At 39.3% G+C, this 11,659-nt stretch overlaps 1 protein-coding gene across 3 annotated transcripts in view; it reads left to right on the plus strand.

Annotated features, from left to right (window-relative positions):
- Window positions 1-10,819, plus strand: part of atad5b (ATPase family AAA domain containing 5b) — a 32,017-nt gene extending 21,198 nt beyond the window's left edge. The window contains exons 12-14 of one of the 3 annotated variants that reach the window (XM_056246173.1): window positions 9,446-10,215; window positions 10,320-10,472; window positions 10,640-10,818. In XM_056246173.1, the coding sequence (XP_056102148.1) occupies window positions 9,446-10,215; window positions 10,320-10,472; window positions 10,640-10,712 (996 nt within the window). In that variant the 3' untranslated portion in view covers window positions 10,713-10,818. Of the gene's footprint in view, window positions 1-9,445; window positions 10,216-10,319; window positions 10,536-10,639 lie in introns of those variants that run through there. The other 2 variants (XR_008806704.1, XM_056246174.1) reach the window with 2 other exon arrangements.
- Window positions 10,820-11,659: the final 840 nt, after the last annotated feature.

Raw genomic sequence — 11,659 nt, forward strand, 5'->3', positions numbered from 1 at the left:
ACACAGAAATGGGATGTAAATTGAGGTGAACCAATAAGAAGTAGATCTGTTTTATCAGTGTTGAGTTTGAGAAAATTACTGGTCATCCAAGCATTTATATTATCAATACAGGCTGATATAGAATTTGTGGGGAAAGGAGCATTGCGTTGTGAATGGATGTAAAGTTGGGTGTCATTGCGTAGCAATGGAATTTAAAGCCATGATGACGGATGATGTTACCTAATGGGAGCATGTAGATGATGAAGAGAAGAGGCCCAAGAACAGAACCCTGGGGAACACCGTGTGGGACAGAGGCAGTAGTGGACTTAGCCTGGCGGATAGAGATGTAATGCTGGCGACCAGACATGTAGGAGGTGAACCAAGATAGGGCAGTTCCAGAAACACCAAGAGCAGAGAGTCGTGAGATGAGAATACTGTGAGAGATTGTGTCGAATGCAGAGGAAATATCTAGAAGAATTAGAATACTGGTGGAGTCGGAGTCAGTGGCCTTAAGGAGATCATTGACAACCCTAAGAAGTGCTGTTTCGGTGCTGTGGAGGGTGTGGAAAGCGGATTGAAAACATTCATAGTGGTTGTTGGATGACAAGTGTGTTTGAAGTTGAGCAGCGACCACTTTCTCAAGCAGTTTCGAAAGAAATGGTAGATTTGAGATTATATATACACACACACACACACACACACACACACACACACACACACACACACACACACACAAACACACACATAATATAAACACATTATATAAACACAACCTTTTATGTCAGATGCAATTAATCACAAATAATCGATTTGACAGCAATATATACACTCACCTAAAGGATTATTAGGAACACCATACTAATACTGTGTTTGACCCCCTTTCGCCTTAAGAACTGCCTTAATTGACCGTTCGCAAAAGCCACGCCCCCTAGTTATTGTTACTACGCCCGTCAAACAAATGGTCAACCACGACCAGCGCGACAGATTCCCATGACGGGAAGAGGTATAAGTTAACGTTACCCGTGCGTGTCTGACCTTTTTTGGAGCAATACCTCAGCGATATCCTCCAGATCGAGGCAAAATGGGTTACAGTATGCAGTGGAGGGATATATTCAAAATATAAAAATACGCAATGAAGGAGACACGACTACTATCGAGGCGAATGCTTATCTCATTAGCATTATCATTAGCTCATTATCCCATTAGTCTCAAGCTAAATCTGAGAAACCCCATGACCTGTACCGCAAATGCAACCAGCACAGCCTTGAAGAAGATTTTATAAGCTGGTTCAGTGGCTAATTGTTTGGAGTTAGAAATATATAACTCGCGCTGCATATTTAGTCATTTTGCCTCAGATACAGGATTATACAAGCAGAAGCAGGTTGTTCATTACCACGGCAACCGCTTGCGTGTCATGCTGAATGCGATTTTCGTGTTTAAAAAGTAACTATACATAAGAGACGGAAAGATGCAGATAACCATACATTATTTAAGGTTATTTCTATTCGTTACGATATTGGTAAATGGTAAATGGTAAATGGACTGCATTTATATAGCGCTTTCACAGACCTAATGGCCACCAAAGCGCTTTACAATTTGCCTCACATTCACCCATTCACTCACTCACTCATACACCGACGGCGTTGTATTGATATATGAACTGATGTTGTCAAGTAAGCTTCATGCTTTCCCTGTTGCGAGCGTGCACTCCTCTAAACTGTAGTCTACGGGTGCTGCACTGTTGACTGCTGCTCATTTTCCCCGAGAATATCATGTTAACAACAACCCTTTAGAAAACGTAATTCCTTTGTGGATCCTCTTGATCTGCTTTCTCCATGTTTCTTTGACTAATCTCAGTGTCTCAGTCTCACGCACGCTGCACGCGAGTTAAGCATGTTCGACACATGTAACTGGGAGTGGGGCCGTCCACACTGTTTTATCCATTGTAGGCACCGCTCACGTTGTGTTTTTGGCTTTGGAAACGGAAAGAACACAACTCCTCCAGACAATCTCTCGGGGTACCTAGTGTCCGATTTACAAACGCTGTAGGTGCACCGCTTCACCATCTTGCTTTGAGTCAATGTTTGACGGACCTGCTCACATAGTAACGGTTGCTATGGTGTGTGATTGGACAATGGCCGTTTTGTGGGAGGGGCCTGCGAACGGTCAATTCTACGTGGCATTGATTCAAGAAGGTGCTGAAAGCATTCTTTTGAAATGTTGGCCCATATTGATAGGATAGCATCTTGCAGTTGATGGAGATTTGTGGGATACACATCCAGGGCACGAAGCTCCCGTTCCACCACATCCCAAAGATGCTCTATTGGGTTGAGATCTGGTGACTGTGGGGGCCATTTTAGTACAGTAAACTCATTGTCATGTTCAAGAAACCAATTTGAAATGATTCGAGCTTTGTAACATGGTGCATTATCCTGCTGGAAGTAGCCATCAGAGGATGGGTACATGGTGGCCATAAAGGGATGGACATGGTCAGAAACAATGCTCAGGTAGGCCGTGGCATTTAAACGATGCTCAATTGGCACCTAGGGGCCTAAAGTGTGCCAAGAAAACATCCCCCACACCATTACACCACCACCACCAGCCTGCACAGTGGTAACAAGGCATGATGGATCCATGTTCTCATTCTGTTTACGCCAAATTCTGACTCTACCATCTGAATGTCTCAACAGAAATCGAGACTCATCAGACCAGGCAACTGTCCAATTTTGGTGAGCTCTTGCAAATTGTAGCCTCTTTTTCCTATTTGTAATGGAGATGAGTGGTACCCGGTGGGGTCTTCTGCTGTTGTAGCCCATCCGCCTCAAGGTTGTGCGTGTTGTGGCTTCACAAATGCTTTGCTGCATACCTCGGTTGTAACGAGTGGTTATTTCAGTCAAAGTTGCTCTTCTATCAGCTTGAATCAGTCGGCCCATTCTCCTCTGACCTCTAGCATCAACAGGGCATTTTCGCCCACAGGACTGCCGCATACTGGATGTTTTTCCCTTTTCACACCATTCTTTGTAAACCCTAGAAATGGTTGTGCGTGAAAATCCCAGTAACTGAGCAGATTGTGAAATACTCAGACCGGCCCGTCTGGCACCAACAACCATGCCACCCTCAAAATTGCTTAAATGACCTTTCTTTCCCATTCTGACATTCAGTTTGGAGTTCAGGAGATTGTCTTGACCATGACCACACCCCTAAATGCATTGAAGCAACTGCCATGTGATTGGTTGATTAGATAATTGCATTAATGAGAAATTGAACAGGTGTTCCTAATAATCCTTTAGGTGAGTGTATATACTGTGCAAAAGTCCTGTGCATTTACCCCCCCAAAAATTGTTCAAAGCCAGTTATTTATATCTTTTACTGTAGTGAGTAGGACATTTTAGTTTACATTTCCAAACATTCCTTTTGCCATTTAATTGTAATAATCCAGTGAGATTTTTGTATGCACAAGGAGTTAGACAACAGCTGGTATGCTCCACACGGATATCTAATCTCACCATCATCGAGTATTTCTAACAAAAATATTTTGACAAAAAGGTGTATTTTAGTCAGAATTATTACGCTCCTATTCTACTGTGCTCCATCTGTTTGATGTGTATGCGCCGCTTGTTGATTGAACACTGAAGTTTTCAAAGCACGACAGGGTAAGACGTGGTCAATGCTTATGCTTTTGTTTGAAGCACTTATAAATATAAAGCATTCTCATGTTTCGGACAACTTGGATCATTTACCTTACGCACAGCAGCTCACTCTGTGTCCTCCGCTATTTTCTAGGGGTGTAACGAACGATACCCTCATGTTACAATTCGATACATATCACAATACTGAACTCACGATACGATATTATTGCGATACTCCAAGACATATGGTAAAAGGTTAACAAAATAACATAAAATGTATCATTTTAAATCAACAGTAATTTTTTTATTACATTGTGGGTGTAAATGACTAAGCTTGGACTTGGTGCCGGTAACCCAATCCACAGAACAATAGTGACACCCGAATAAAAATATTCATGATTCTGAAGCTGAAAATACAGAATTATTTTAGACGAATATGCTTGCACAATGTCACTGACTAGATATATTTAAAATAATGTAGGCCACTTTTTACTGGTAACATAAGACATTTGGCATTATCAGGACCCACAATAATTCCCCCATTGCATTATTATACATTATATTCAACATTTATATATCGTAGTTTAATATAGTACTGACACTTAAACTCTGAAAACTTGAATTTTTTTCTCACACAGTAATTTTTATTTTGGGTGAACTATGCACAATATATATTGTCACTATCCACTAGGGTTGGGCGATGTCTACCAATTTGGCATCAGACGATGTCTACAGTGAATCGTCTATCGGCCCAACCCTACTATCCACGATAATTATTGTTGCATTTTTGTATTGCGATACATTGTGGCACCATATGTTATACCCCTCAGGGCTCCAGACTAACTTTTCCACTGGTTGCACTGGTGCTACCAACTTTCTCAGTTGGTCGCACCAGCATATGATTTGGTCGCACCTTTTTTTTTTTTTTTTTTTTTTTTGCTACATGCCATGGGATTAATCAATGCATGCTGATGAATAGTGGTTTTAATGGACCAAGGCTAGCAAAGGCTTTCTGGGTTGCAGCAGAAATACCTGTAATATATTAATTATCATTGCCAAATTTCAGGATTTTCATGGATTTTGGACAGTAATTTTAATCTGTAATTTTAAGCATTTTACATTTGAATTATATACAATCTATCTATTTACATTTAAATCATATTCTATCTATCTGTCTATCTGTCTATTATCATCTTTCTATCTTTTAAAAATCATTAAACATTCAAATGTATGCATTACATTTTAAAAGATTAGAGTATTATAATAAACTGATACAGATTTTTCGTTATCAAAGTTTATAGTTGTAACAAAAAGCAGAAATCTCACACTCCTCACCTTCTGCATTTTATAATAATTTCCTTTTCCTCTGTCGAGCGATCATGAGAGTAATCGCTCGACAGAGGAAAATATAACCGCTGAAAAGACGTAGGATCAAGGGGCTCTGTGATTCGTGAGACCATTTTTATCATTTTTATTTGCCTTAATTTGTGAATTCGTAATTGGCGCGTTTTACCATCAGTGTGCAATGCGCGTGACGTCTACGTTCGTCAATAAATAAACTGCACGTGTCTTGCGGAAGAACATTGTAGACGGAACTTCTCTCCGTTAATGTCTATGGCGAGTCACGCAGGCACTGGGCTACTCCGCAGCCGAGACGACCCCGGGATAAAATAGTCCGAATATAAACACTTATTATAGGCGTACCGTAGTGATTTAGAATAAGTCAAAAACACGGTTTGGAAAATGGATTCATGATGTAGCCTACTCGTTCATTTTGAACATAAGTTACGGACTGCAGCAGCTGATACAACGGCGTTCTGTTGCTCAAGCGTCCACTCGCCCAAATGCGACCACATAACATTTTAACTCGCACATTCTCAAAAAATGGTCGCATTTGCGACCAATTTGGTCGCAGTCTGGAACCCTGCCCCTACTATTTTCCAAATGAGTTTTGTCCTGAAATGAGTTATTCACTACTGTAAACCGACGTGACTGGCTGATGGTTTCTGAGGACAGCGCGCGGACACGACTAACGTTAATCGATAATCAAATTTGTTGTCAATTATTTTCATTATCGATAAAAATTAATAGCGATTCAATATTGATTTTTTTTGGATCCCTACCCACGACCCCTTTCTGCTGTTTCTCTAGATGTCTGTCTTCGCTGACTTCAGAAATTATCTGAATTATCTTTAGAGCCATCTCCAAATTTTCTGGGCCTTTCTCTTCTCAGTACATGTTTACTGCTTTTGTATTCTCTATCACTTAAGGGCTTAAAGCCTTTGACACTCTGGTTGAAGTCATCAGGCTTTGGATAATGTGTATAACATGTCTATCTGTTATAAGCTGGCCCTAGATAAGCAGTCTCTACACAAACAGCAATCTCATCTATTAACAACAACCTAACCAAAAGGCCTTTGTAAAGAGGTTTGGAAGAGTTTATATTTACCTTTCATGTGGCCGGATGATCAGTCCAGCGATGAGAGACGTATTGAACTGGGTATTCCTCCGCTTGCAGTGGGATTGCTTTCCGACTGTTGTATTCAATAGATGCTGGTGGGTTGCTGCTGGTCCTTGTCTTGTCTGGAGCACTGTCAGGTGGTGATGAATATGCAGGGTCCTTTGCAGACTGGAATATGAATCTACAGGAGTCGTGAAGGCATTGGAAAGAGCCTTCCATTCTGTGGAACTCATTGGCATTGTCCTAAGTACACATTTAAACAAACTGACTTTAGAACTTTGGATATGCATTAATATGTTTCCAAACCTCTTTCAAATTCCTTAGGGGGAAGTGTTCTGAACCCATAAATTCCAAACTTGATGTGGATAAGTTAAAGTACCACCCAGTTGTTAATTTCTGTCAGTGGGTGAATTTATGTCGGTTGCTGTTCCAGATGCAGCTTCCACTGTGCATACAAAGTTCCCTGGATGAATAAGGAGGTGTATAGGACATTTTCCTTACACTTTCCTGTGCATTTTTGTGGCTTCACAACCCTATGTGTAGAGATTGTCTTTCTTTTGGGGCCTTTTTTTGTTCTGCCACATGTATATGTGTGTGTATATGTATATGTATATATGTATATGTAACGGAGGCCAGTGGGTTTCGAGGCCCGCACAGAGCGGGGTAAGTAGGACCTGAGGGATTACATTGGTGCCATGACCTGAATGGGAGTAAGGTTTAGGGGGCTGAGTGTAACGGAGGCCAGCTAGTAAGAGCTGTGCGAGTAAACCTCACTCATTATATCTATCATCATATATAATTTACTCACCCTCATGCTATCCCAGATGTGTCACTTTCTTTCACAAACAAAGATTTTTTTTGAGCTTCTCAACACATTTACATTTGTCAAGCATAAAAAAGTTTAAAATATTAGTATTTTTCCTTGCTATATTTTATCCTTTTCCCGCTGCAGGGGGTGTCAGGGAGACGTCCCTGTTCACTGCCCCGCCACCATGAGACGTTCTGGGTTAAGGGGCGAAACGTCAATGAGCGGTGGTCCCCAGCTGAAGACCCTGCAGCAGCAAAACCGTGTGGTATGCGGTCAGGTTTAGGCCTGCCTCAGAGAAAAGGACGCCTCTGCCATGCATAGTCCACCAAAGGCACCGTTGGAGGTGCGACAGGCCTAAGGCCCAGCAGAAAGACCATCTCGCTGTAATGAGTAATATCCTTTTCTAAAAATCAATGTTTTGTGTTCATCTGAGGAAAGAAAGTCTTATATCTGAGATAGTATGAAGGAAAGTCAATGATGAGAGAATTTTCATTTTTGAACATTCTGAACTATTCCTTTGTGGTTCTTGACAGGGGCATCACTGGGCCATTTTTAGGTGGGCTTCTACCCAGCTCCCCTAAAAAAATTGTGATTGGCTCTGTAAGCTGCACACAAATTTGTGATTGCCTCCTCCAGTCCTCTTTAAATTTTTATCTGGAAATGACGGCAGGCTTCAAGTCCTCCCCATCTTTTAGTCTATGTTATTCAGAGTGTTTTTACAAAAATAGAGCGCTTCACACCTATGAAGACATAATTTAGAAAATGTTATTTTCATTTGAAAATTTAATTTTTAAATTAAAACATTATTGTGGCTGTGGCATTAGATTAACATGCAGTAATGCACAGAAATGATTAAAGACACAATCAGTGACAGACAGCACTCAGTCACTAGATTTATTTAAACTGTTTATCAGAGTGAACGACATAACAACATCATGTGGAGTTAATGACCCTTCAGTTGATTGTGGCATACATTTATTAGCCTTATAGAGTAAAGGGATTTGTGGTTTTTCACATCACTTTGAATTATAGAAGCGGCAAATTGATAGATCAATGTGCTGTTAATGTTTTTTTAAAATGGAAATCAAAAAAAGGAATGGTTTAACATGGCAAATTGCTAATCTAGCTAATAAGCATATTGCTAATCTAGACAATTACAGTAATATAAGGTTTGTCTATATTAAAAATTAATTTTAATGAATATGATATGGTTAGTTAAAATTATTTGAAATTAATTAAATTTTCAGGGGGTTTTCCGCACCGAGTCTATTTCTGCTGTGCTGCAAACGCTGAATTAAAGTGACAGCGCACGGTTCGTGGTCAAAATGAACACGGATTGACCTGAAAATGTAGTAGTTTCACCATGCATTTAATTCAATAAAATATAGTAATCTCACCATAAATGTATTTAATTAAATACTACTTTTCATCTTTTTACTTTAAGACCGGGGTTTTAAGCAAGGAAAACTACAATTTACCTCAACGACATAATGAACGACACTCGTCTCATTCGTGGAGGTGGAAAAACAAGTTATTTGTGACAATGCAAGATTTATTGTATTAAAGGTTCTCTAAGCGATCCTGGGTGACGTCACTTCTTGTTGACGTTCGAACTATTGTCAAACAAAACGGAGGCTAGCTAGACCCTCCCTCCTCCTCATCCGCACACTAACCCCCCAAACCACACCCCCAAACCCTTCTTGTCGGTCATTGGCTGGAATAGTTTATTATGTTTCAGGGAGCGGGTCGCTGCAGTTTGCTTTTGTTGCTGTTTGTGGAGCCTGGGCTGTCTACAGAGATCGCGTTTCTTTACAGTGTGTTCAGGGGACAGGCAGCCAGCGGTTAGTGAGGAGATGTTTGCTGTATGTGACAAAAAATGTTTTGCCCTAAAAAACGCGTGACATCGCTTAGAGCACCTTTAATTTAAATGCAAAAGAAAACGCATGAGAGTTGGCTGTTTTTGTCAATTTTAAGTTTTAATTTAAAATGTTTGCGATTTTAATATAAGTACATGGTTAAATATTTGACCACTTGCTTGAGCAACTTAATATACATAGAAGTAATGCATTATGCATGGAATTATAGGCTTACGTTGTTTAAATTGTGTTTAAACGTGCATACGTCCATTCAAGTTTGTATATGTGTACATAGAGAATCGCAATGCTAACACAACTTTTTTTTTAATAAAAGTTGCTGCATAACTTCTGGATTTGAAATAAAAATAGTGAGTATGTGTTTGTGGTACAGCCGCGGATCAGTTACGCACTGCAAACGCAGCATATGTGAAAGCACCATAGCGCGTGCTGCTCCTGTACCGTATACGCACCGCAACACGCACCGCATACGCACTGCAAATGGAGTATGTGTGAAACGGGCGTAAGTGTTTAAAAAAAAAATCATGACCTCATTGGGGGCTGAGCCCCCCAAATATTGAAATCCTAGAATTGCCCCTGGTTCTTGACATTAATAAGCATTAAAGTGGACCACACTTTATGCTGATAGTATCACAGAGCTTTTAGGCCTCATAGTAATAGACCTAATGTTTGTATTCTGTCTTAAATTACACAGTGTAGATCATGGATTGAGCTGGAAAACAGCAGATGTCTGGAGATCCTGGCAGAGAAAACGGGAGGAGGTCTACTCTACTCCAACATCGAAAGACTATTTTCTCCAGATTTCACATCTCAATCCTCGCATCAGCAAGAGTCAATAAAGCCCAAGACTAAAGGAGAAAAGCCAGTCAAAGGCTTGATGTTACATACCTCTGCAAATGTACACAGGGTTAAGTCAGACAGTCTCTCTACATGCAGAGGAAAAAAACGTTTGTCATCGTGTGAGGCAAAAAATATTTCTAACCCACATTCAGACCGTACACTTTTCTCAGTTCCCTCAAAGCAAACTAATCATTTGTCTTCAGAAACAGATGGACAAGACAAGTCACTCATGCTGTTTTTTCAGCATTTGGTGTGCATTGCAAAGTTTTTTGACAACATGTCTTTTCTGGATGGTTATTTACAAAGACCATCTCTCAGTGGAACTGGACATTGCAAACCGGAACCTCTTGGTTGGATGGGTGCAACACTGAATGATAGCTTATTGGACTTACCAAGAGAGGAGCAGATTGGACAATGTTTTGAGAATTCCTTAGAGATATTGGCCATTGTGGAAGGTTTGGGTTTTCTTCAGTGCCGGACTGAACTCTCTGGAATCTGGACGGAAGCTGCGAGGCTGAGGGAGAAGTTGTCTTCAGAGAGATGGGAAAAAATAATTTGTGCCCTTTCTCTGCCATCTGACAAAAAACCCCTCAAATTGTGTCTCTGCAAATTCTGTGCACCTAGGTGTGTGTTGTATTAAATGTTTACATGAAGCTTTATCTTCATCCGTGTGTGGCAGTGTGCTAATATCATGTGGTATGTGATTTTGACTTCTTTTTTTTTTACAGTGGTGTCCAGAAGCGCAAGGAAATTGTATCCATACTGATCTCCAGCAAAAAGGTCTTTTGTCATAGTAATAAACCTGCTCTTTCCATGGACTACCTGCCCACTCTGCGCTCAATATGTAGATCAGAGAGAGTTAAAGAACAGCACTCGGTCAGGTATTTGAATTTGGTCCATGTACAGCTTGGAGTCTCAAGATTCATGAATGTGCCACTCTAAAGTTATACTTTGAAAGGAAATTTCTGTTTTATAATAAGAAAAAATTCTTTAATGTGATCTTTTTTTTAATGATTAAGATTTGCTCTTTTTTGTCTCTCACTGTCAGACATTCACACTACCTCTCAAGCCTTCAGCTTCCCAGAAGCACGCTGGAGCTTATGGCCTTGGATTTCCCTTGATGTGTGACCAATGTGCTGCTCCAGAAAACCTCCATGACTTCTAAACTGTTTACTGTTTTGTGACAGGAATGTGACTTTTGTTTGTACATGATTACAGAAATATATATGTAAAGTCTGATATAAGATAGTTTACTCTTGTCAAATAAAGAAAAAAAATATATATATATATATATAACTTTAAAAAATGTATTTTACTAATTAGCAGTGGGGAATTTTCACTAGTACCTCAAATGAACATAATGGTTGTCGTCATGCACATCAGTACCATTCATATTACATACAGTAACTCCAAAAAGTATTTGGACACTTAGTAAATCACATTTAAAAATGTCTGAATTTCATTGAATACATATTAAACATCAAACCAAGTGCCATATGCAAACAAATAATGCAAAACAAATAGCTTTTCTCAAAACTAACTAGTTTTGAGGCAACTTCTTTATATTTAACCAACTGGTCTCAAGGTTATTTGTGAATGTTATAGTCAGTTCCCCTTAAATCCACACAGGCGTTTCAGCAGAATAACAACTGGTGTAGTTAATCAAATTAACTATAAACATTTTACACAAAATTTGATGTGTCCAACAATCTTGCTTCATATTTTAAACATTGTGTTTTGATATTTTATATATATTACATTTAACAAATTAATAGAATACATTTTTATTTGTGGCCACTATGTATGTTTACACTACCATTCAAAAGTTTGTGGTCAGCTTTTATTCAACAAGGAAGCATTAAATTAATCAAAAGTGACGGTAAAGACTTTTACATTGTTACAAAAAATCCTACTTCAAAAAATTAATACTGCTCTTTTGAACTTTCTATTCATCAAAAAATCCTGAAAAAAAAGTTTCCACAAAAATATTAAAAAGCATAACCTTTTTAATTATATTAAGAAATGTTACTTTGCCATCTTATGTATTCAAATATTTTAAATTGTAATG

Source organism: Rhinichthys klamathensis, unplaced genomic scaffold (assembly GCF_029890125.1).
Source record: "Rhinichthys klamathensis goyatoka isolate OS25496 unplaced genomic scaffold, OSU_Roscu_1.1 h1tg000036l_1, whole genome shotgun sequence".
Classification (NCBI taxonomy): Eukaryota; Metazoa; Chordata; class Actinopteri; order Cypriniformes; family Leuciscidae; genus Rhinichthys; species Rhinichthys klamathensis.